This window comes from Astatotilapia calliptera, chromosome 5 (assembly GCF_900246225.1).
Source record: "Astatotilapia calliptera chromosome 5, fAstCal1.2, whole genome shotgun sequence".
Classification (NCBI taxonomy): domain Eukaryota; kingdom Metazoa; phylum Chordata; class Actinopteri; order Cichliformes; family Cichlidae; genus Astatotilapia; species Astatotilapia calliptera.
In genome coordinates, this window is record NC_039306.1 from 37,854,891 (window position 1) to 37,882,051 (window position 27,161).

Consider the following 27,161-nt stretch of genomic DNA (forward strand, 5'->3'; position numbering starts at 1 on the left):
CCATTCGACCCACCCTCACTATACGCCGGCTCTGTGCGGCGTCCTGCCCCACCACCTGATCTAACTCATCAGCAGCTGGTCATCAGCTGACAGCTCAGCCCCTCTCTGCACTCCAGTGTCCAGAACGTATAAATCTGGGGTGTCCTGGAGCCGTGTGCACTTAGGGACCGCCTTACGGTCAAACATGGTGTTTGTTATGGACAAACTGCGCTTTACACACTAGTCCAGTAACAGAACACCGCCCTGGTTCAGGTCAGGCTGGCCGTTCCTCCCAGTCTCACCCTAAAGGTCTAACTGTCGTTGCCCACATGAGTGTTGAAGTCTACCAGTAGGACGACAGAGTCCCCGGGTGGAGCAGCTTCAAGCACCCCACCCTGGGACTCTAAGAAAGCTGGGTCCTCTGAGCTGTCGTCCGACGCATTTTTGTTATCATCGAATTAGACATTTTATGTGGGGGTGCATCCCTGATCTTAACGCTGAACCTAAAAATCATAGTTTCCATTTCTATTCTATTTTTTGAAGCAACCAAAATCTAAACATCTGATCTCCCAGTTTGTCAAAGACTGTGCTGGTTAATGCAGCCCCTCCCACAGGGGCCTGAGCCAGTGCTGAGCCTCTCCAGGTATGGGCTCATTCAGTTTAACCCTCCTGCCTTCTTGGGACCTTTTTGTGCCACTGCTATGTGTTAAATGGCTGCCATTTCCACTGTGTTCAGTGGAATATAACCAAACTTGCCACAGGATAGTTTTTACCTGTCAATGTTAATATTCCAGTGTGAATTCCTTAAATCAGCCTAAAATGGCTGAGCAGCAGAAATCCCCACACCCATCACCCTGGGGACCATTTTCTGCCCATTGACTTCCATTATAAACGCTATTTTTCAACCCCAAATTATCATCATATGATTTTATTTTTTCTTCTTTTCTTGGATGTCAATGAAGACTCAGGGCCTTGAAGTTTTAATTTTTAAATTGCAAAAAAAATGCAAAAAAAAATAATGGCAGGTCAAAATGTATGTTGGTGCCAATCTTTGGTCCATCTAAAGGCCTACTTATAATGACAATCACATATTACTTCAACTGGTTTTTTGTGGAAATATTTAGTTTCGTTTTTTGGTTTTTGGGGCTTATAACACAGGGCGCTCATGTAATAACACTGGGATTTGAAGGGTTAAAACAACGAAAATATAATTAAAACTTTACATGAATATTTCAGGGAGAAGTAGTTTTACAAGGTTGGCTAATTTAAAGTGGAATAAAATATGGATATATGGTCTTTTTATGGCGTGGCTGAGAATGGTCCCTAGGGTGATGGGTGTGAGTTTTTTAAAGGATGGCAGGAGGGTTAAGGCTCTGCATAGACTCCATTACTCGAAGACAAAACTCAATGAAACCTTTGGTAAAGTCTCTCCCCTATGTGATAAATGTGCATTTTTGAGTGGTTTTTCAAACAGTTTGCTAGGAACATCCAGCTAAACTAACCTGGCCTGTTTGCACAGCCCGCGTGCACGTCTGGTTTCATTCCCTTATCTTTGTGTAACACCTGCCTACCCAGAGTTTCTTGCTTCATTGTGTTTTCTGTTGGTTCATTCTTCCTGTGTATAAACGTTACATGAATTATAAGAAGCATCAGTGACTGGACCTGGTCCACTAGGCTGTAACAAACCATCTAAAGGTCTGAATGGCCTCCTACTCAGAGCGCCTTACAAAATTCAAACCGGAAAAACTGTGAGAGTTTGTTGTTCCACAGATCTATGGTACTGTAAGAGTCACAATCTGAAGCTCGTCTTTGTTCAGTACCATTTTTTTCTAAAACTAACATCGTGTTCAATAACACAAACAAGCACCTGCATATTTGTAGAAAAATACGAGCTATGTTGAGTTACATTTGTGACTGTTGAGAACGAGTTCATGACCTGTGGACAGGACTTACAGTTATTCAGTACACGATGCATCCTACTGCACCAGCAACGAGTTATTTAACAAACAGCTTGTTGCACATGTTTCGACATCAGCATCAGTTGAGCAAAGCCTCACGTACAAAAACAGACTTATTTTTGCTTCATATTCTTACAAGAACATGCTTTTTACATGTTTGCCGTAAACGTAGCCCTATCACTGATATCATCGATGTAAGCCTTTGTAAGCAACACTTACCACAGAGGCGTTGAGCCTGCCCATGGAAGGAAACTCTCCTGCTTTACAGCTGGTACACAACTGCACCAGGCGGTTGGGGTCAGTGGCATATTTAACGTCGGTCAGGCCTTTGCCCCAGGCCGAGGAGGACACGAGCCAGAGGAAGGCAAAGGCAGCGGTCAGCAGCAGGTCCTATCAAACACAAATGCTCACCAATGTATGCATGTATAGTTTTCAATGACACACTGATGTGGAGTTACATTTGCAGATTATAGGATGTGAACATTTTTACTTAAGCAGCATAGAGGAGGACAAAGCTTTCTCCGATGCTTACACCCATCAGCCATTAAACCCACTCCAAGATGAAGCCAGTAACACTGGTCGTCTTGTTACCATGCAGCAAACCTTCCGTCTGTAGCACCCACATGCTCACTGCTCTACAAAACGTGTACTCACTATGACGGGACCACGGCTGGTCTGCAGGTAGACGCTCCGGTAGCCCAGGTAGACTATGAGTGTGGCGGTGCAATAAAGGAAGGCAAACACACCAACACACACAAAGAACTGTGCTGAAGAGGAGAAGTCGCCCTGCAGATAGGTCTCAGTGCACGAGCCGTTACATGATGGTGGTAGACAATACGGTTTCATTGCCAACCTGAGGAAATTAGAGAGAAAGAAGGCACATTCACCCGCTGCTCCCAACACATCTGGTTTTATTATTTGACTTCAGAGAACACAGCTGCTCACCTGAGTTACTCTTCTATCCAAGGAATGCAAGAGGAAAGAAAGGATTCATCAAAAGAGACTCCGAGTAAGCCTTCAGCTCCACTCCATTACACAGTTTACAGGGACTGGAGTATGGAAACTGACAGCTTTCTTACAAGAAATTTGTCATCTGTGCAACATCTGTAAGTGTGGCCCCCTTGTTCTTTTTAAATGAGGAAACAAATGGAAACTCTCCTGATGTGATATGCTACATTGTGCCAATAGTCCTCCACTGTGTCTGCTTGGGATGAACAGGCTAAGAAATGAAAGCTCTTTATTGAAATGAATAATTAAACAGCATAGAGAATGCAGCATGTTTAGGTGGAAGCTAGTGAGCCAACTTCCTGCTAACTTCTAACTCTGTTAAATGTAATAAATCCTGTTTCCATGGATGTTAAACTTCATAGTTACACCTGGTAAAGCAGCAGCGCTGATCATTTTATTACAGATGGAAGAATTTAGACAGTTTTTTTTTAATAAATTTTATTTTCAGTCACAGCAGCATGTTAACAACAAAACATTGAACATACAGTAGTTTGCTGTTCAGTATTTACAATACCCCAAAAGATAACAGAAATAGAGAAGGAAAAAACAAACAAACAAACCAAAGAAACCCATACAAAACAACAAAAAACAAACAACAACAAACAAATAGAAAAATAAAATGTATAAGGGACATTCAGTGTACAGTTAACTATGATAGTGATATAGAGATATGGCATCCGGTCATGATAAGGTGGTCATTTTAAATGTTTCCATGTACATCAGGAATGGCTGCCACGCCTTAAGAAATTTGGTGGTTGAACCTGCCAGTGTATATCTCATCTTTTCTAAATGTAAAAACCTCATGAGCTCCGCAAGCCACTGTTCATGTGTGGGAGGAGCTTCCTGCTTCCATCTTAAAAGTATAAGGCGCCTTGCGATAAGTGAAGCAAAGGCAATAGAATTCGAAGTGATGTCTTGAGGTATCACCCCAAAGATAGCCGTTAGAGCAGAAGGATCATATTTAACGTTATACATCTCTGACAGAGTGTTAAATATAGACACCCAATAGGTATGAAGATTGGGGCATGTCCAAAAGGTATGAAGGAGCGAACCTGTTTCTGCTTTACATCTGTTACACAGAGGGTCAGCTCCTGGATAGAACTTGGATAACTTTTCCTTGGAGATATGTAATCGGTGTAGGACCTTGAATTGAAGGAGCCCATGCCTGGCACATATCGAAGAGTGTACCCTCTGGAGAAAAGATTGCCAGAGCTCATCTGTTATAGTCATCCCAAGGTCTTTCTCCCACTGTGCTTTAAGGATGGAGAGAGAAGGAGATTGAAGATCTAATAGTATAGCATAGATTTCTTTAATCGCCCCTCTCTTATGAACGTTTATATTAATAATTTTATCCAAAGAAGTTTCCTCAGGTAGTTCCGGAAATGAAGGAAATCGACTCTTTACAAAGTGACGAATTTGTAAATAGCGGAAAAAATGTTGCCGAGGAACATTAAACTGCTTCAGGAGCTGCGTGAATGAGGCAAAAATCCCATCTACAAAAAGGTCTTTGATATTTCTAAGGCCATTACTTTCCCATATTTTAAAGGCAGAGTCCATCATGGAGGGTGGGAACATATGGTTTGAGCAGATAGGTGCTTTAATTGACATTAAGTGTAACCCCAACCTTTTCCTACATTGCACCCAGATTCTGAGCGAGTCATACAACAAAGGGTTACGTTTATAGGTGTATAGTTCTAATGGGAGAGCTGAACTCAACAAAGCTGATAGGCAAACTTCGCCACAATTGGATGACTCAATTTGGAGCCAAGCTGGAGTCTCTGTAGTAACATTACTCATCCAGTACAGCATATTACGAATATTTGCTGCCCAATAATAAGACTGAAAGTTTGGCAAGGCTAATCCACCCATTGGCCTAGTCCTCTGCATGAAATCTTTACGAATTCGTGGACTTTTGCCATTCCAAATAAATGCAGAGATATGCTTATTCAGTGTTATAAAATACTTATTGGGTAAGTAGCATGGGATACATTGAAATAAATAAAGGAACTTGGGAAGTATGTTCATTTTGATAGAATTGATGCGGCCAATTAATGACAGTGGTAAATTGTTCCATCTCTGAAGATCCGTCTCAGTATTTTTAAGCAGCGCGACAAAGTTTCTTTCATAAAGATCTTTGTATGAGTGGGTAACCTTAACCCCCAGATAGGTCACATACCCTGATATAGAGTTGACACAGAGAAGTTCACTTTTATGCAGGTTCAACTTGTAACCTGAAATATTACCAAAACATTCAAAAATGGCAAGAGCACGGGGAAGAGAGCATAAAGGCTCTGACATATACAGCAGGAGGTCGTCAGCATATAAGGATATTTTGTGCTCCTGGTCACGTCTGAAGATGCCCTTAATGCAACTGTCAGCTCGCAGTTTAATCGCCAGTGGTTCAATTGATAATGCAAAAAGAAGAGGGGATAAGGGACAACCTTGTCTCGTACCACGGAGAAGTGGGAAATAAGAAGAGAATAACGAATTTGTTCTAACACGTGACATAGGTGAGGAGTAAAGTAACTGAATCCATGAAATGAAATTAGGGCCAAATCCAAATTTATGTAGAGTATAAAACAGATAATCCCACTCCACCCGGTCAAATGCCTTCTCAGCATCGAGTAATAAGGCAATTTCAGGGGTTGTAGTTGACTTGGTGTGTAATATGTTTAAAAACCTGCGCAGGTTGAAAAAACCATGCCTACCCTTCACGAAACCTGTCTGATCTGGAGAGATTAACAATGGTAGGTATTGCTCTAGCCTGAGAGCAAGTGTTTTTGACAGTATTTTTAAATCTACATTTAAGAGTGATATAGGACGATATGATGAACACTCTAATGGATCCTTATTTGGCTTCAATAGGAGTGAGATGGTCGCTTGTCGAAGCGTTAGGGGAAGACATTTTGAAACCAATGACTCAATGAGCATGTCTCGTAATAAAGGTGATAAACTTTAAAGGTCTTGAAAAATTCAACCGGATACCCATCCGGACCCGGGGGTTTGCCATTCTGCATTGAGCTAATCGCCAATTTAATTTCTTCCACTGTAATTTGCTCCTCCAATTGGCCTCTGAATGCCGAGGTTAAAGTCGGAACTGTCATTCCATCAAAAAAAGCCTCAAACAGTCCAGGCGTGTTTAAAGATTCAGAATCATAGAGACTGGAATAGAATATTTTGAAACTCTCATTTTTTTTTTGTGGTGTAGTGGTGACATGTCCAGATTTAGTCCTAATTTCAGGGATTATACGAGTTGCTTCTGATTTACGAAGCTGATGTGCTAAAATTTTAGATGCTTTTTCTCCGTGCTCATACCATCTTCCTCTAGATTTAAGAATTATAGACTGACAGCTGGGTTGAGATTAAATTAAATTCAGTTTGTAACGTTAGTCTTTGTTTATACAAATCTGGAGAGGGGGTTGTAGAGTGTTGCTCATCCAATTGCGAAATAAGGTGTATCAATTCAGAAAGACGTTTCTGTTTCTGTTTTCTAGTACAGTGGGGCAAAAAAGTATTTAGTCAGCCACCGATTGTGCAAGTTCCCCCACTTAAAATGATGACAGAGGTCAGTAATTTGCACCAGAGGTACACTTCAACTGTGAGAGACAGAATGTGAAAAAAAAATCCATGAATTCACATGGTAGGATTTGTAAAGAATTTATTCGTAAATTAGGGTGGAAAATAAGTATTTGGTCACCTCAAACAAGGAAAATCTCTGGCTCTCACAGACCTGTAACGTCTTCTGTAAGAAGCTTTTCTGTCCCCCACTCGTTACCTGTATGAATGGCACCTGTTTGAACTCATCATCTGTATAAAAGACACCTGTCCACAGCCTCAAACAGTCAGACTCCAAACTCCGCCATGGCCAAGACCAAAGAGCTTTCGAAGGACACCAGGAAAAGTATTGTAGACCTGCACCAGACTGGGAAGAGTGAATCTACAATAGGCAAGCAGCTTGGTGTGAAAAAATCAACTGTGGGAGCAATCATCAGAACATGGAAGACATACAAGACCACTGATAATCTCCCTCGATCTGGGGCTCCACGCAAGATCTCATCCCGTGGGGTCAAAATGATCATGAGAACGGTGAGCAAAGATCCCAGAACCACACGGGGGGACCTGGTGAATGACCTGCAGAGAGCTGGGACCAAAGTAACAAAGGTCACCATCAGTAACACACTACAACGGCAGGGAATCAAATCCCGCAGTGCCAGACGTGTTCCGCTGCTGAAGCCAGTGCATGTCCAGGCCCGTCTGAAGTTTGCCAGAGAGCACATGGATGATACAGCAGAGGATTGGGAGAATGTCATGTGGTCAGATGAAACCAAAGTAGAACTTTTTGGTATAAACTCAACTCGTCGTGTTTGGAGGAAGAAGAATACTGAGTTGCATCCCGAGAACACCATACCTACTGTGAAGCATGGGGGTGGAAACATCATGCTATGGGGCTGTTTTTCTGCCAAGGGGACAGGACGACTGATCCGTGTTAAGGACAGAATGAATGGGGCCATGTATCGTGAGATTTTGAGCCAAAACCTCCTTCCATCAGTGAGAACTTTGAAGATGAAACGAGGCTGGGTCTTCCAACATGACAATGATCCAAAACACACCGCCCGGGCAACAAAGGAGTGGCTCCGTAAGAAGCATTTGAAAGTCCTGGAGTGGCCTAGCCAGTCTCCAGACCTCAACCCCATAGAAAATCTGTGGCGGGAGTTGAAAGTCCGTGTTGCTCGGCGACAGCCCCAAAACATCACTGCTCTCGAGAAGATCTGCATGGAGGAATGGGCCAAAATACCAGCTACTGTGTGTGCAAACCTGGTAAAGACCTATAGTAAACGTTTGACCTCTGTTATTGCCAACAAAGGTTATGTTACAAAGTATTGAGTTGTATTTTTGTTATTGACCAAATACTTATTTTCCACCCTGATTTACCAATAAATTCTTTACAAATCCTACCATGTGGATTCATGGATTTTTTTTTTTCACATTCTGTCTCTCACAGTTGAAGTGTACCTCTGGTGCAAATTACTGACCTCTGTCATCATTTTAGGTGGGGGAACTTGCACAATCGCTGGCTGACTAAATACTTTTTTGCCCCACTGTATATGAACAGTATGATATAATATGGCCCCGTAAGAATGCTTTTAAGCTTTCCCAAACCGTACTATAGGCCATACCAGGCGTAATATTGGTTCTTATAAAGATATCAATTTGTTTGGAAAGATATTCCACAAACTCCTTATCTGACAAAGAAAGAGGATTGAGTCTCCAGGAGTACACAAAGGGTTCATCCGGGAAGCCGAGTTCCAAAACAAGTGGACTGTGATCAGATATTACTATGCTATTGTATTTACAAGTCTTGATATTGGGAAGCAATTTTTTGACAACAAAAAAGTAGTCTATACGAGAATACGTTTGATGCACTGCAGAAAAAAAGGAATATTGTTTAGTGGAGGGGTAGAGGAATCGCCACGCATCAACAGCCCCATAGGTTTGTAAATATGACTGTAACACTAATGAGGATTTAGGGAGTGGAAGTCTTTTATCTGAGGAGCGATCTAGTACTGGATCCATAACAGTATTCATGTCCCCTCCAAGGATCAATTGGTGTGTATTGATCTGTGGAAGGGAATTAAGAAAGTCATTGAAAAAAGTTGAGTCATTCCAATTCGGAGCATATACGTTTGCTAAAATAAGTGAAGTATTAAACAGGGACCCTGTCACAACTACATAGCGAGCATTTGGGTCAGCTATTGTGTGAGAGACTATAAACGGAGTATTCTTATTAATCAAAATTGCTGCACCTTTGGCTTTACCATTGAATTTGGAATGAAAAATTTCTCCAACCCAATTTCGTCTTAATCTGGCATGATCTGTATGCTTAAGGTGTGTTTCTTGAAGAAACGCTACATGTACTTTAAGATAAAGAAGATGAGAGAGTACCTTATTTTGTTTCACTAGGTGGTTCAATCCCTTCACATTCCAACTAATAAAGTTAACATGGCAGCCATTACTCACAGCAGTTGAAGTGTCATCAACAGAAGTCATCACCATATAAGTACATGATGAAAAAGGCGGTTCCAAACGCAAGTACCAATCCTATCATGGGTGCACACTGAAATGTTGTTGTTAACGATAATCTGAGCAAATAATATACAACAAAAAAAAAAAAAAAAAAGGAAAAGAAAAAGTAGATAAGTCCCTCCCACCCACCACCCCGTGTTCAGTGTTGTCCCCAAACGACACACACCAATTTCCCACAGCTCCCCTGCTTCTATTAAGAGTCCCAATCACCTTATTCATAACCACAGCCCCACATGAGCAGAAGCATCTGAACTATGAATCACACATGTAGTCCAAAACATATTCAAATTAGAAAGTCACAAAGTCCAACACAATAGAGTAAAATAATTAAGAGAAGGAAAGAGAAAAACTCCCACGTCAAATTTACCCGTAGCCGAAAAACGGACCTGTTTCACTTCTCATCAAAGCTGACCCCGGAGTCCCTTTTAAGTGACAAGTACTGGAATATAGTTAACCTCCCAGGAAACAAGGGCAAACTCACCAACATCTGAGATTTCTAAATGAACATTGAACAAGAAACTAAGCTAAACCAAAGATCGTCCGTTTATTGATTGACAAAAATATAGTCACGATGGTATGAAAGTCCCGGTGGTTCTTATGAAATGTCATTTGGGAGATGACTCAAACTTGGAGTCAATGAAATCTTTCACTGCTTTAGGAGAGTCGAATACCTGTGTTTCTCCATTAAACGAGATCCAAAGCCGGGCAGGATAAAGAAGACCGTAGCGAACTCCGTCTTTTTTCCGTAGTAGTCCCTTCACCTCGCTGAAAGCAGCCCGGCGTCTGGCCAGGTCGGCGCTGTAGTCAGGAAAGATGAAGATCTGCTTCCCTTGAAACTCCAGCCGGCCTTTCTGTCTGGCTAAGCGCTGTATCCGCTTCTTCTCCTGGTAGTAATGAATGCGAACAATGAACGGCCGCGGTCGCCCTCCCTCCGTGGGCAGTGCAACCGCCGCCCGGTGAGCTCTGTCCAGGATCGGAGCCTGCTCCAAACCGCCGGGACCACCCAGTACAACGGGCAACAGATCAGCAACAAATTTAGTGGGATTTCCTTGTTCGGCTCCCTCCAGCACTCCTAATATACGCAAGTTGCATCGTCTTCCCCAATTCTCCAAGTCGTCCGTTTTCAGCAGCAACTTCTTGTATTGGTTACTCAGATCTGCGAAACATGTCTCCATAACTTCTAGCCGCTTGTCCAGATTATTCAAGCCTTCCTCGTGTTCGCCCAACTTCTCAGTACATTCGTCAAGAGTGGTTTGGATGGGCGAAATGGCTCGTTTAATTTCGTCCCGTAGGTTGTCATTTTCCTCTTGAATCACTTCTTTGACAATGTCGCGGAAAGCTAGCAGTGTCGCTGGGTCAACGGTAGTTTTGCTAGCGGTCTCTGAGCAGCTAGCCTGCGCTCCTTTAGCAGACTGCTTAGGAGGCATTTCACTTCGAGATAAGGCAAAAAGACGGAAAGAACAACAGCTAAAACAATGCTGACTTTCTTAATAGAGCTTAAGAAATCTCTGAATTGGGCCACAATAGGTGAACCATAAAGTAATTTAACAGATAAATGGGACCTAGTGGTTTGCACGTCTACTCCATAACGCGCCCCCTAGTGGACCCCCCGAATTTAGACAGTTTTAACTCTCAGCATTCGTTTGGCATTGGGACCTGAAGAGGCGGAGTTTGGGACCCAGATCACTCTGTGAGGCTCCTGACTACGGTAGCCGTAATGCTCCAGCAATCCATCAGGCTGTGCGGCTTCGTAGCTTAGCAAAGTTGCACTTTCTGAGCGCCGTGTAGCACATGAAATCGGTTCGAGGTCAGTGAGCACAACCAGGATTCATACATAAGGCGCACTGACAATTTTTGAGAAGATTAAAGGATTTTAAGTGCGGAAAATATGAAATACAGCGGTTCCTCGTTTATTGCAGGAGTTACGTTCTAAAAAGAACCCGCGATAGGTGAAATCCACGAAGTAGCCAACTTTATTTTTTACAATTATTATAGATGTTTAAAGGCTGTAAAACCCGTCACTGCACACGTTATACTCTTTTCTCAGACAGGCAGGAACATTTTCACACTCTTCTCTCTTGTTTAAACTCTCACAGTTCAAACCTTCGTAGAAGTCCAGTGTTAAAGAATGAAACCAACGGCACCTGCTGGAGCCTTCGACGGTGCGAAACGATTCGTCAACATTGTTGTTTGTTGAGGAGAAAACGTACAAACATACAGTGCAGCACTTCAGAGTCACACTGCTAGGATCGAAGATTTACGTTTGACAAGCTGACCGCATCCTGTCCTGTACAGGAGACACGGCACACGATTGATTGACAATGGTCTACAGCCAATCAGGACGCAGAACACAATAAGCTGTAAAAAAACCCCCAAAAAACAGCATGCAGGAAAAAAAAGGCGAAACAGCGAAAGGTGAACCACGTTATAGCGAGGGAGCGCTGTACAGAAGACAAGAACATATGGTGATAGATATCGTTACGGCACATGCTTCAAATTAGCCCATGGTATGGACTTTAGGCCACATCGCCCTGCCCTACTATAAACCTATAAAAATACAGTTACAAGTTGAAAACGTATGTGCCCTTTCCCGAAGCAGCCCCCAGTGCCTCACTGAAGTCTTTGTTGGCCTGACTCTGACCTGCAGGCCTCATGGTTCACATCCCTGGTTATGATCATCTGAAAATCCCCCACAGAGTTAAAAACACAGGAAAATAATGGTTTCATTCCCTGCTGAATGGGCAGCCTGGGAGGTAACAGAGGCGGAGTCATCTCCAACTCAACGGTGCTGCACCCACTCTGACAGGCTGATGTAAATGACAGAGTGGTCCACCCTACCTGCTGGGACAAAATGGCCCCCAGGCTCTGTTCAAGGTGTCCGTCTGCAGAATGAATGGGAGGGAAGCAGGGCTTCCCCACAGAGGGCCTTCTTTGCCTGTGGCACTGCTCCGTCCACTAGACCAGATCTGGGCCACCCTTTTGGTCAGGTCTGCAAAGTTCAGCACAAACTGGTGGTAGTAACCAGCTAGCCCGAAAGAACCGCGGCACCTTGGGATGCTGGCAGGATATGATGGCTGCCGTTTTATCCATCTGCAGGTGCTCCTGCGTGGCCACGTGGCACTGCAGTGGCTGGGGCTCTGAAAAAGTCGAACACACGTGACGAACCAAGCTGTACGGAGCGGAGAAGGACGCTTTTCCCTTCTGGAGACACGGCAATCTGCCAGCAGAAAAACAGTGCAGTGCCCAACCTGGGGCATAGGACACTGATCCTTCATGTACCCTGCAGTAGTCAACACTTCCTTCACTACAAGGACTATGTAGTGAAGGAAGGTGATGTGCGACTCGTCTATTACTTCCATCTTCAGCATTTCAGCCATTTCTTTCTGCACCATCTTTCTTTTGTGTTCAGGGTCATGAACGCACCGTCACAAGGTGCGTAACAAAAGGCTCTATGAGGTGCAGCCACGCAGAGGGGAGAACACAGCTGTGTGAGACGGTCAATGGAGGGAGGGGAGCCTCTCTCCATCCTTTAAGGAGGTTGATGTGATACACCTGTGTGGCTCCTCCCCTGGCTGACAGGGTCACAGCAGTGATCTGTGGCAGTGGACCCACCAGTGGTATGTGCAGAAAGCCCCGTGACAAATAGAGTCACAAACAATATTGCCATGGAAATGCTAGCAATTGTCCACCGGTGCAAGGCCTAAGCCGTCCACTCCCGCCTGGTGGACATCTAGCTGGGTAAGCTGAGCACCACCAGCTGGGCACTGAAGGACAGCAGCAGGCTCAGCGCCCACTGAGTGCCCACTGAGTGCCCACTGAGTGCCTGGGGTACAGGCTGCAAGGCCAGATACAGATGGGTGGACCAAGTGTTGCATCCTTCACAGAGCTGCTGCATGAAGCAGAGATGACGGAGCAGCCCAGGAGGTAATAACCCAGGAGTCAACCATGTGCCTGATTACAAATTCAGCAGGTGATCAAACAATTATTTGCCCCATGACGACTCTAACATCTGTTCTTGTGTCACAACAGCATTTCCATTTGTTCCCATTTCATTCTGATCACACTGGTATAGAATCACAGTCCTAATGTTACATGTGCATGTCTGTGTCCAACAGAACTACTAGAATAAAAGTAGCACACACTCTTCTGGCTTCTACATCCTAACTGCAACATGCACTTTATTATTATGTGACTGTGTTATTGAGAGAAGTGATGCCTCAAAAGGGTTACGAATGCGTACGATGACCTACAAACATAAACAAAGATATAAACACGATTTATGAATCCAACATTTTTCCTCTTTGAAACACCTTTCTGTGCATACAAGCATGTAAACCTACACAGAGCATCCCTGTCACTTACAGAACCTCCATGCATGTGCACCAATCCCCCTGATATGCACAGACCACATTACATGCACGTCTCCCCTCTGTTATAAAACATACATTTAACAATTAAAAGCATTACACAGTAGAGTATGGAACTTCATATATGGTTTAAATAAACTGCTGCTACAAAAACTGATCAACATTGTGAAGTTTTCAGGATCAGTCAATAACCTCCTAAGACCCAAACTCTTCCACAGCATTTCTCTTTGTGCTGATTGGGACCTGATGAAGGTAAGAGCACAGGATTACCTGATTTTTGTTTCTGAGAAAAATGAAATGCACATGTGAGGACGTTCATTTTAATAGAACAGTGGCAGTATAACGTCTCGTACGTGGATATCAGGCCTTTGTAGAGCAAAACTCTGTATTTTGGTCTAGACAACCCAAAATATGATGTCCACATGTGGACGCCAGGTCCTAGGAGGTTAAGGTCATTAAGGTCATTGGTAGAAAGTCCCAGGGCTTAAATGTGGGCCTCTCCACCAGTCGTTCTTAGAACTGAAGAAGCTTCTCAGATGAGAGCTGACCCGTCCTGAAGAAACTTAAAGAAGTCCACATGTTAGCCTGCTACTACCAGAGAATGGCTAACATCACAGTGTTATTCCACATCACCTGGATTAGATCTATATTCAAACTATGCAGAGATTAGCATGTACTGACTCCAGAGGATGACCTGCAGTGATGTACAACCATCTGCAGCTGTGCACTGACTGACTTGTTCCAGCAGGTTATATTGTTTGTTTTATTTAAAACACAAATGAGCAGGAATAGAGAGGAAACTGTTTTACAGTTGGTGGACATTTATGGGTCTTTGTGAAGCTGGTACCACGAACCCCAATGTGATCTGGCGTATCAGGACATGTGTTTAAGGTTTTGTAAGTGAGCAGCAGGGTGGTTGGAGTAGTTTTGGACATTAGTGTGGACACAAAGGTTAGAAAATGATCCAATTCATCAAGCTGAACTGTAATGACCATTTATTCAGCTTTGGACGGACACATTAGTAAAACAGCTGTACCTGTGGTCCCTCTGTGTAAGTCCTCAAACACATCTGTAAAGCAGAGTTTATGCTTGTGGATCATATCGTACCATTCATTACACTAATGAGGTAAAGGTGTGGACTGGACCTATCAGGACACTGCATCAGAAACTAGACTGGGAGAGTGCCAGTGCTCTTCAGTACCTGAACGGGTAGGCAAAAAACGCCTCTACAGGTTTGTCTCCGTCGGGACAGCTGACTGTGAGGTGGGTTGTCCCAGTGTAACCTCCGATGGTGGCAAAGGCAAAGATTGAAAAGACCTGTTGAAGGCAGAAAAACAGGCATAAAGATGTGTCAGGCGAAGCAGGCACACACAGGGGGAGGCATTCATCTGAAAAACAGGAACTTCAATCTGGTTCAATAAGGATGCATGGGAGGAGACATCAAGCAAAGTCAACATTTATTCATAAAACGTATTTTCATAGCACTACATGTGTTGTTAAGGACCAGCTGTGGTCCCTGAGGACACAGGGATGGATGCACATCTTCCTCCCAGTTTAACACGACCCACTGAAACCATCTCATCATTTTCTCACAGCCTTCTGCATCTCCTCCTACTCCTTCCTGGCTGAAGTATGCTACAATATTATTACTTTTATTGTATAATATATTTGCTAAACAATATTTCTATAGTAACAATTTCCTGTTAATGAGAGTGCTGGAGGAATATTTAGGAGAAAGTAGCAGTACTGCACTATGAAAGCATCACCATTAAACTGTGTTACTGTCAAACAGCATTACATGGTAAATGGTAAATGGCCTGCATTTGTATAGCGCTTTTCTAGTCCATAGGACCCCAAAGCGCTTTACACTACATTCAGTCATCCACCCATTCACACACACATTCACACACTGGTGATGGCAGCTACATTGTAGCCACAGCTGCCCTGGGGCGCACTGACAGAGGCGAGGCTGCCGGACACAGGCGCCACCGGGCCCTCTGACATGGATCAATATCACCACCATGGATGTTTAAGGCTCACTGCACTAACCTCCTGTTAGTCTGTATGTAAATACATCCTGTTCTCTGACAGTTTGTAATGAGCTCCACACAAACAAAAGATGCATTTCTGCAATAAAACCCAGGAGCAGCGTATGACCCGACACACACTGCAGCAGCAGTGAGTGCTCTGTCACATCGTGGCATCAAGAATACCGGACACTTTGACTTGTTTTAATTCTAACCTGACTAGTTGGCAGAATGTAACAGAAAACACAAGATATTACTAAAATACATCATTCTTCCTACTATTTCTAATGTTACTTTTCACTATGTTACAGAGATCTGGGCCTTTTTGTTCATGAACCCTACAAGCTAAACTTTATCAACATTGTTCAAATTTCTACATGAAGCACTACATGTTTAGTTTCATACTAGGGCTGGGCCATATCACACCATTCACGGTAATACCAGTATAACGTCAGGCAACGATAAGAAAATGAAATATGGCGATAGAATATGGGTAAAACGCGCACATAGAGGAAAAAGCATGGCGGTGACGGAGAATGAGAAGGGCGAAAGCGGATCGTTTAGTGAAACAGATGAACCAGAACTGGTTTGTAAAAATGCTGCAGTGGTGTGGAACTGGTTTAGCTTTCGTCCGTCAGATACATAACAAAGCACATTTTTTGTAGAACATGCAAGCGGCCGTCGTTATTACCGTGTTTGTCGGACTAAGGTACACGTCAATCTGGGAGTAATCTGGGTCCCAGACTCTGTCTGCTTCAGGTCCCAAAGTCAAACGACACTGCAGCATCACTGAGAGTTAAAAACTGTTTAAATTCTTCCATCTGTAATTAAACGATCAGCATTGCTGCTTTACCAGGTGTAACTATAAAATTTAACTTCCAGGCATCCATGAAAACAGAATTTATTACATTTAAGGAGTTAGAAGTTAGCAGGAAGCTAGCGGAAGTTAGCTTGCTAGTTTCGCTAGTTACCTAAGCATGATATAGCATGTTCTGACTGAGAGATTTCTGAAAAAAATCAAACGTACAGCTCTGCTATCACTTCCAACATAAATGAAGACAGGAAACTAAACAGCAGTGATGTTTGTAGGGTTACTGAAGTTGGGCTAGCTGGTATATAATGATGTGCTACCTGATCGCTAGCGACACAGCTATGTTAGCATAACATAAACAGTGAAGCTGGAGGACGAACACTAACACTTTTCCACTTATAAAAGTTAACGTGAAGGTTCTTCATGGTTAGAGACAAATGCAATCTCATGGCAGGATGCTGTAAACCGACCAAACTTCAGTCAGGAGAACAACTGAGATAATCCATCCACAATACGAGGTTAGTCATTAATATACTGCAACAACATGGGAATAGAGCAGCTGCCAGAGAATTCAACATTAATGAATCAATGGTACAGAAGTGGAGGAAGCAAGAAGAATGAGTTTAATAAAGTTTGATTTATCTGACTGCTTTGTTTCGCTTAATGTGCGTTATAATCCCGTGCACCTTATGGTCCGAAAAATACGTACTGCACACTGCAGTTTAATGTTGCACAGCAGCTCTTTTTAACTTCAGTGGATATTATACATGGTTATGCTCAGGATATGTCAGCCCATTTCTACATGAAATGCCTTTTGGTTAAACTTTCAGCAAGGAATTTGCATTTGCACTGTTACATTTTTATAAAGCTTTAATGTACATAAAAACCAGCTTCTTGTTTAAGTGAAATAAATGGAAGGTTGTCTTTTTGTGCTAGTAATGTTGTGGAGTTGTATTTTGTCTCGCACCAATTATATCGTCAGTTATATTGTTATCGCAAATGTTCAAATATATATCGTGATCAATATTTTTGGCCATATCGCCCTGCTCTAGTTCATACCCTACATCAAGATATGTTCAAAAGCAGCTTTGCACTGAAATAATAGTGATCCCACAGGCAGGCTCACTGACTCTTACTCGTGCTACATCACCTATTAAACTGTAACACCTTATGATATAAACACTCGTCCTCCTTCCAGTACATCCTTCCTGCAATGACACGATTTTCTTTATCTGCCAAATCACTGAGATCCACTTCAGCACAACAGCTGCAAAGAAGAGCTGCAACACAGGAGCAGAGCCTTGAAACGAACGGCTCTCTGTGCTGCAGTATAGACACCGAGTTAAACTCCCCAACCACAGACGCAGGAACTTCGCAGCCATTAGGCTGGCTGAGGATTTTCAGGAATGAGTTTCATCTTTCAGGTGTATCAGGTTCTCCACTACATTTCTCAGCTCATCTCAGCCTTGCTTGACCCACCCCAAATAAAGCCTCGGGGGCAGACCCCTGTCCACACTTCGCTTTAAACAAAATCCTACATTCGTATGTAGTATATCGAGGAGATAGATGTCAAAGGTCACCTAAAATCAGACCCCGCAGGTCACGCTAGCAAAAACAGCCCGAACACTGGCTCTCTGACAAACTCACGTTCATGTTTACAAGGTGTGGCATAGACAGCAGTCTGACATTCAGTGGTGTCACTGTAACATCTTCCATGCAGAGGAATGCAGCTCCAAGGCCCACAATGCCATGAAACAGCACTCAGCCCGCTGTGTAGGAAGCAGAGATGTTCCAGGACTCATTCTTACTCCACTAACCACCACAAACTAAAACACTCAGATATTCAGCTAAATGAGAGAACAGTGTACATTACTGTTACAGCACCATGTGACCTGCTCTACCACCTGAGCTACAGCCACCACTTCCCAGTTTGGTCCCAGCTGCTGTCTTGACTTGAGTGTAGAACAAGGCTCAAACAAACAGAAGCAAAAACAAATGAAAACCCTCAAAGCTAAGTCGGACAGCGTGGCGTGAAGGCACAGTTCTGTTTCACCCCTCCATCCCTGTCACCTGTCCAAATTGACTCCTGTGGCCGTCAACTTCTTCTGAATGACAATTTCAGCAGGTCGTAAACGAACCTTTGGACTATCAGAACAAGCTAAGCTAGTGGATGTTAGACTACGTTCACTCTGCAGGTCTTGATGCTCAATTCCGATTTTTTGATCAAATCCGATGTTTTTGTCTGCTTGTTCACAGTACAAATAAAATGCGACAGCAAACGCGCTCTAGTGTGAACGCTCAGAGCGCCCGCATGCGCAAAAGCAGACGTCACACACAACGCGCTCTGCTTAGACCCAGAGCAGCAGTATGTTTGACTGATGGCCCTTAATATAAAGACTTCGGACTTTACGTTTCCCAATTTTTGCTTTAAGTTATTTTGTTATTTACATAATAATGTGAATAACCTAATAATGATCCTTATTGCTGTTTTAGAGAGGAGCGGTGCTTCAAAGGATAGCTGCAGATTTCTGTCAGAATCTGCAGATTATACAGGACAAATAAAATGTTCACGTTTCTCCAACGTTGTCTTCCCAGCAGTCTCACCGGATGGCCAGGATGCGTTCGCGATGTCTTATCGGGCGCTTCTCCGGAGCTGATAATTGGCGTCTGTCTTGTGTCAGTGACGTAAAAGACGGATTTAATGCGACTTGACCGTTCACACAGCAGTCGCTTTCTAAAACATCAGATATGTACCGGATTCAGGACCACATACGAAAGTGACCCAGATCGGATTTGAAAATATCGGATTTGTGCCGTTCACACTGTCACACCATGATGGGATAAGATGGGTCGCAGAGGGTCAAAAACATTTTCGGATTTGAAAAATTGGGATTTGATGTGCTTTCGCCTGCAGTGTGAACGCAGCCTTAGACTAATTCATGTCCTCCAACAGGCTCTTTATGCTTTTCATCGCTCTACTTTCTCACTGCCAAACAAGTGACTAGTTGAAAGTAGGGCTGGGCGATATATTGACTTTTTAAATATATCAATATATTTTTATATGAGATGTGACAATATCCTTTATATCGATATAGTCTATGTTACGTTATAATTATAGTTGTGGAGCTGCAAGTTTGCCTCTCTTTTGTCTCTGCACTGCGTTACTCCGCCTCTCCTTCACTGAACAGAACCTCCCCCCTCGCTTCTCCTGCAGGCAGGACGGACACGGCAGCTGCCTCAGAGGAGCTGCTCGGTAAAAAGAAAACAGTTGGACATTTAGTGCTGCAGCGTGACGTTAACGCCGTAACTGCATTAACGGGGCAAATCTCTGTTAAGGAGTTACCGCGGATCGCCCCGTGCGTGGGGCTGCACGGCGTCAACGTGTTAACGAGCTAACCGCGCTAACGCCTAAAATCCTTTCATTTTCTCAAAAATCGACAGCGCGCCTTATGTATGAATCCTGGTTGTGCTCACTGACCGCGAACCGATTTTATGCGGCACACTGCGCTCAGAAACCTTTCAGGTTTAGACATTAGCTTTGCTGAGCTACGGAGCCGCAGCGCTTGATGCATTGTTGGAGCATTACGCTGAGGAGCCTCGCGGAGCGATACGTACTCTGCTTCAGCGTAATGTTACCGTACTGAGTGCATAAGGGCCATAAACGGCTCCTGTTCAGCGGTGGTTACAGAGAGGATCACGCAGTAGACCCTGGGAACAGAGCAGCTGCTTGTTATTCTGCTCAGCCTCTGGTAGTTTACATTTTGACTGCACAGCTTTTTGTTATGCACAAAAACAGCACTGTTTCATTTATGGAGCATGATTATTTAATAAATGCTGATCATTCTGAGTAATGTTTTCTTGTACATCTGCGCTGTATGTTAATAAAAGTGTGACATCTGGGACACAGTGTGACTAAGAACTCTGTTCTTACTTTATGGCTTTAAAAAACATGAGTATATCGCCATCCAGCTAAAGATGAATGAATGAATGAATGAATGAATGAATGAATGAATGAATGAATGAATGAATTTTGGGTCATATCACCCAGTTGAATGTAATCTAAAGCAGAGAACGAGGTCAGTGGGCCCTGCCATTATCTTTACAGGCTAACTGACGCATCGCTAACCGGACTGACCCTCGGCCAAACCCCTGCAGCCCAAAAACTCGGCGCTCAACTGTTTCCCACCAGACCACCGAACCCACGGCTTTGAAATGTCCTCGGTGAAGGAGAATCATCTGTGACGGCCTCGCAACTAACAGTGGACTCACTGGCTCCACTATAAAGGACCCAGAGCCTGTAGTGATGAGCCGGCTGTTGCTAACAGTGTGGTGAACACGCTGAGGGGCGGGCTTATTAGTTGTGTAATCTCATTGGTACAGGGTTATTTGATGCCCCATGCTGGTACATTTTGGCGTCCTAAACGTTATGCAGCCATTCTTCACCGTTGTTGAGAAACGCCATCGATGTGTTCATCTAGGTTCATCTTTTGTTAACACTATTAGAAGGACATTGCGGCTACAAGTGGCCCGTCTCTGAAAGGCGGAGTGGACTCTGCGTTAGCAGTAGGGTGAGGAGTTGAGTCATTTGGGGGGACTGAGATAGAGCTGCTACTCCTCCACATGGAAAGGACACGGCTAAGGCTGACAGCAGCCGTCCCATGGTACATGGAAGCAAAGACTGAAAGTGGCCGTGGGATGTACGAGAACACGTTCATTTCAAGGCTTCTGTAACACTTTTCAGACTGAAAGCATGTTTGAGATATTTTATAAAAAGCTTTGTTCACAAGCCAACACAAATATAGATGGTCAGTAAGGGTCTGAGCCACAGGCCTGAGGCTGGGTCTATCTATTAATGAAAGGCCTGGTTTTCAGCAGTGAAAGCCTGCATGGAAGCACAGGGCAAAGCTCCAGCCACACATGCTCATAAACATGAACACACACCACCTCCTCATCCAGGGGACCAAACAGCGTCAGCACTCTTGTTGTTTGCTGTCAGAAAGACTCCAAGGACAGAGGAACAGTGATTTACATTTATCAAGGAGGATGCGGCAACACCGCCAAGTTCTTCCACGACAAATGAAGAGCGTCTCAAACGCTGCATGTGAACGTCTCCCACACCACAGAACACGTCAAATACCCGTCTTAGCTCGGGTGGAGTACGGCCGACAGGTCGGACAGCCACTTCGGTGCCACTGAAGTCTTGTTAATGCTCGCTCGCGAACACTAATCTTCTTCACTAACGGGGACCTGGATCTGATGCTGGTGAGGGGAACCTGGCAGAGAGCCGGTGAGTCCAGCTGTTTTATTCAGCTTTTACCTTCGGACTGTGAATATCTTAACATGCTGAGGAAGACTGCGCGTGGTGGTGGAGTGGCGGCTGTTTTAGGAAGAAGCTGCCCTGCAAGCATCCCCGCCCGACACTCGGTGCAGCTGTGTACAGACCTCCGTAATATCCCAAGGACTTTGTTCAAGACTTTTCACACTTTTTAGCTGGTCTCGTACTTTGATAAACCTGAATTGTTGGAGATTTTAATATTGATGCGTGTTGCCCCTCCAGTCTGCTGGCCAGAGATCAGTCTGATAAGACTGTCTGTGTCGGGGCCTAAACAGGCTCATACATATTGTGCTGTCTCTACAGTTACCGGTCCTAAACATGAAAATATGTTGCCATCCATCCATCCATTCGCTTCCACTGATCCTTTTCAGGGTCGCGGGGGGCGCTGGAGCCTATCCCAGCTGTCATAGGGCGAGAGGCAGGGTACACCCTGGACAGGTCGCCAGTCTGTCGCAGGGCCAACACACAGGGACAGACAACCATTCACACTCACATTCACTCGCACATTCACACCTAGTGGCAATTTGGATTATCCAGTTAACCTATCCCCACAAGCTGCATGTCTTTGGACGGTGGGAGGAAGCCGGAGTACCCGGAGGGAACCCACGCAAACACGAGGAGAACATGCAAACTCCACACAGAAAGACCCCGACCGAACTCAGGACCTTCTTGCTGTGCGGCAACAGTGCTAACCACTGTGCCACCGTGCTGAAAATATGTTGCATTTGATATATTTTTATCTCACACCTCTTATTCCAACACATCGTTGTAGTGTGTTTAACCCATCTGCAACAAAAACGTTGTAAGATCTCCCCTCGGCTTTGGTACATCTCATTTTTATAATAAATGCAAAACTGTCCTTGATGAGGTTGCTGCTTTACAAACTATGAGTGTGAAACCACAACCGGACCCGTGGATAAATGACACCACTCGTTCAGCCAGACGAGAGAGCAGGACGGCTGCAAGCGGAAAGACGACGTCGTTTCCCATCCTGAGCGACCGTCTGTAACAGCAGAAGAGTCCATGTTTTTCTGATGTTGTTGAGCTCCAACAATCCTCTGGGTCTTTTTTCAATGACTGACTCTGCTCTGAATATTTCCCAGTTCAGTTTGTTATCAATAAGATAAAACAGCTGCCCTCACACGACCTTTCTAAAATATTCACCAGCTGTTTTTGATCAGTTTGAGCCTGTGTGCCTTGATCAGATGGAGGAACGATGTAATGGCATGAAGACGTCATTTTAAGATATATATTCTCGATTCCTCGGTCCCCTCAGAGTCCAGGCCTATCTCAGAGCTTCCCTTCCTCTCAAAGATTTGGGAAAAGATTGTGTTTGTTCAGCTGCAATCTTTTGTAAATGGACACGATGTTCTTGAGAGGTTTCAGTCTGGTCTTCAGGCTCTTCACAGCACTGACACTGACATTCGAACGTATCGCGATATATATCGTGTACTGTGATACAGCCAAAGAAATATCGTGATATTAGATTTCTATTCTCATAGCAGCCTAGTTCTGCTGGAGGTTTCTTCCTGTTAAAAGGGAGTTTTTCCTTCCCACTGTCGCCAAAGTGCTGCTCATAGGGGGTCATATGATTGTTGGGTTTTTCTCTGTATCTATGAAGCGCCTTGAGGCGACTTTTGTTGTGATTTGGCGCTATATAAATAAAATTGAATTGAATATCGCCCAGCCCTGCTCTGAACCTCTCCTGAATGACTGAACTCCGCCTATCACAGAATACATCCACCTTTCCAACAAAGGCGTGGATCTTAGATGTCCAGTAGTGTTAACAATAAGATCCAGCTAGATTAACAGATTTATGTCGATCTATTCAGTGAATCGTAGCAGCCCTAATATTTACTTTATCTACTGAAGACATTCTTAGTTACTGTGCATACGCTTTCTGTCAACATGCCATGCTGTCTCATGGTGCTGCTCTTTATAAACAGGGTCCGCAGGTGCGCATGCGCTGTCAAAATAAAAAACGCGCACAAGATAAGAAGTTGCAACGCACGTTTGCGTACATAAGATTTTCTGGAGGAGGACAGACATTTGTTTAGAACTCTTAGAGATGTTGAAGAAGCTCCTTTAAGCAATTACTGTGATGTTCCTCCACCTCCAAAGAAATGCCAGGAGGAGTCCGAACTACAAAAGAAGCGCGTATTCTCAGAAAAGTGGTTGCAGGAGGTGAGCTGGCTTCAAACAAATGATGAACGCACAGAGATGTGGTGCAGAATGTGCCGTGAAAATCCCACTCTAGTGGCCAAAAACACGGCCTTTTATATAGGAACTAAAAACAGCGCATGCACACCTGCGGACCACTTATGTGCAGCCCTGCTTATAACCTCTCTGTGATGCTGGGGGGTCGGCAGGGTCAGGTTTGGATGGACAGCATCACTCTGTAACTGATTCTAAAGAGTTTGAAAAGAAAAAGCCAAATAAATCGTGTCTTTAAGACAATGACCCACAGATGATGTAATTATTGTCCGATTCTACATATCAGGTGTAATTGTAGGTAGGGCTGTTCGATGTAACGATATATAGCAGACGATGATATAAAAACGTTGTTTCATTTCACGCTATCGTTTGTTTCGTGGTGTCGCAAAATAAACTGTTTACGGCGATATTTTTTCATGTTCTGATGTCGCTGTAGGGCCTACATTCTTTTCTTAAAGGTCTCTCTTTCTCTTAGATTTAATACAACCACACTACGGACGACAAGCGCCTGTTTTTACATGTTGTCGTTAGCAACAACGACGGTAACACCATCACGTGGCTCCGCTGTCCGCTTGTTTGTTTTCCACATAAACCTTTCATAATAAAGCTCAAGATCCTGTTGATTCAGTTTATTTTGAAAATAAACTGAATCATGTCAAAGATGCAGATTATTTACGGATGAGAAGCAACAAAGAGCCGCCAGGTGCTAAAAAATAAAGCTCAGACTCAAACTTTGAAAGAAAACGGCGCCGTTACAACTTGTGTCTAAACATGTGTTGTTTCATGCATCGGTTAAAACACTCGACTCAGCTACACGACGCACAGCTGGAAACACTTCACGCAGGTCGAGCTGCCCGAGATTCACAGACTTTACAGAAAATGTTACATGTTTGTGATTTATATCGTTACCGGACGATGGATGTCTGATATCGGGATATGAGACTTTGGTCATATCGCACAGCCCTAATAACAGATAGCACAAAAGTCCTCTGTGTTAACTTCAAAGAGTTCACACTGGTGTTGACTGTCTGCCTTAAATATGTAAAACAAATGCAACTACAAACCAACTACACAGCGTCAGCTCTGAACACAGCACAAACAGCCAAATCTCTGCTAGCTGTAGCTCAGGAGGAAGGGCAGGTAAACCACTAACTGCAAGGCTGATGCTTTGATTCCCGGTGGCTCCAGTGCCAGCTCTGAATGCCAAAGCTTGCTGGGTGAGATACTTAACCTCAGGTTTTCCTCCAATGCACAAATTTACTATTCAAATGTTAGACAGCACATGTGCGAATGGGTGTACGAGGCTTTGTTTCTCTTCTTCCAGGCTGATTTTCATCTTTCAGATTAGAATGTCTGGCAAGCAAATAAAATATTGTCAATAATAAATACAAGACTGTATTTATGGGCTTTTGTGTCGAGCTGTTAGGAAACAAAGGGTTTATATATATATGATTCACAGGTCAGTGTTAAACAGCTGTAACAAAGAAAGCCATTTATAAATGCTCAGCTATGAGACAGCTGCCGTCTGTCAACAAACCAGGGCGGCTCAACACTTTGGCACAGTGGCTAATTCTGCTGGCTCTTTGTTTACGTTGTTGAAACAAACATTACTGTGCATTCCAATGGAACCCACTGACAGGAAAAATCAGCAGATCCGACCTTAGAGTCATTTAAACAAGTCCGCGCGTGGATTTGGTGGTGCTCAAAATACACAGAGCACCACCATATGTGCAGGCACACAGGGCTCAATCCTAATGTGTTTCTTTCCTTCATGATCAGTCTATTCGGAGTCAAAGGGCAGTTCAAACACAAGTGAGATTTACAGCTTGATCCAACACAAGCCAAGCAGCTGCCACTCCACATCAAATTCACCCCACGGTTCAACAACAGCAGGTACCAGCCGCACTGGGAGTGCCACAGTGGGATTCCCCAGTCCTACACATAATCAGGTGTTATGGTGTGATAAAAGCGGACACCCTGTTCTAGGTTAACATGAGGAAACTGAGAAATAAAACTCACCAGTTTTATTACTGGTGCCAGGAACATGGACAAATGACTCCTAGGAGACATCGCAGCGAATATTCGACACTTCACGCTGATTGGGATGAATAATGTACAAAGACATGTTTGTGACAGTGCTTACCCATTCGAGGACACGAATAAATCCCAAAGGCTCCTTCAGCGGTCCAAGGTCCAGAGAAAACCCAGCCATCGCTTTCTGTGCACCAAAGACACGCAACCAGGTATAAACGAAAAGTACCTCTGCAAACGGCGAGACGTGTTGGTCACCTTGCAGCTAACTGACGCTGCCCTGGTTAAAGCAGCTGCATGCTAACGCTAGCTCACGTCAACTTAAGCACTTTAAAAGACTCACAAACCTGAACAGTGTCCATCGAAGTGTGTAAAAACTAGCAGTCAGTGTCCCGGTACTACTTTTGTCAGTTTGCATGGAAAGCTAACTTCAAGTTGCTCCGTCTGTTTTCTGCCGACGACATAGGAGCTAACAGCAGGGGGCAGTCTCAACTGTGCACGGACTAGTGATGCGCGAATCATGAACGAATCGTTCAGTACTCGAGAATCACTTTACTGAATCATGATTCACGAGTCCAACTGACTCACTGACGCATCCCTGTTGCTGTTAGCAAACTAATTCCATTAGTAGAAATATATCTAGCTTAAAATTAAAATTGTGTGGAAAAAAACAACAGACAGTTTCTTAACAAAAACATTTCTGCTCTGAACATGAAGAACAAACCCTGAGTAGAAGCTCACATCAAGACAACAGCTCCTCAGTTCACAGTAGCATCGCTCTGCTAACATGCTAGCAGCACATTTAAGTTACTCACCCCCTCCCTCCTGGCTCACAGCTTCTTCTTCTTCTTCTTGGTTGGCAACCAATGTTAAGGCGCATTACCGCCCCCTGGCTCACAGCTCAGTGGACATGTAGATGAGAAAATATATATTTGACACATATGAGGAAAATACTAATAAAATAAAAATAAAAATAAATGTTCCCATTAGAAATCTTTTTTTTGCTCTATAAAACTAGTTGTTTTTCTTTTTCAATCACTCATCTTAGCAGTAGGATTTACATGAAAAGAGAAACAAATTAAGTTTGAGTAAAAATGTATATTTTTTGCACTCTCTGGGCAACTGACTCTGTGACTCATATGACTCAAACACGATTCACTTCGGTGAGTGACTCATTCAAACTCGATTCAGTAAAAATAACCGAATTTACCATCACTAGCACGGACCCTACTGTCCGGTTTTTACTTTTAAATAAATAAAATAAAAAGCACATGTTTGAAATCAGAAAGCGATGTCTCATTTTTCTTTCAGTGTGATTATTAGTTAGCGTTTCTGATGTTGGAGGGA

The 27,161-nt window shown here is 43.7% G+C and overlaps 1 protein-coding gene across 7 annotated transcripts in view; it reads right to left on the minus strand.

The window, feature by feature from the left end:
• The window catches only part of sypl2a (synaptophysin-like 2a), a 37,303-nt gene extending 10,645 nt beyond the window's left edge, over positions 1–26,658 (minus strand). The window contains exons 1-6 of one of the 7 annotated variants that reach the window (XM_026169189.1): positions 26,556–26,574; positions 26,162–26,265; positions 25,927–26,001; positions 14,598–14,713; positions 2,592–2,790; positions 2,157–2,327 (exon numbers count right to left, since the gene is read on the minus strand). In XM_026169189.1, coding sequence (XP_026024974.1) covers positions 2,157–2,327; positions 2,592–2,790; positions 14,598–14,713; positions 25,927–26,001; positions 26,162–26,176 — 576 coding nt within the window. In that variant the 5' untranslated portion in view covers positions 26,177–26,265; positions 26,556–26,574. Of the gene's footprint in view, positions 1–2,156; positions 2,328–2,591; positions 2,791–14,597; positions 14,714–25,802; positions 25,882–25,926; positions 26,002–26,161; positions 26,345–26,538; positions 26,580–26,629 lie in introns of those variants that run through there. The other 6 variants (XR_003272498.1, XM_026169192.1, XM_026169190.1 and 3 more) reach the window with 6 other exon arrangements.
• Between the last annotated feature and the right edge of the window lie 503 nt (positions 26,659–27,161).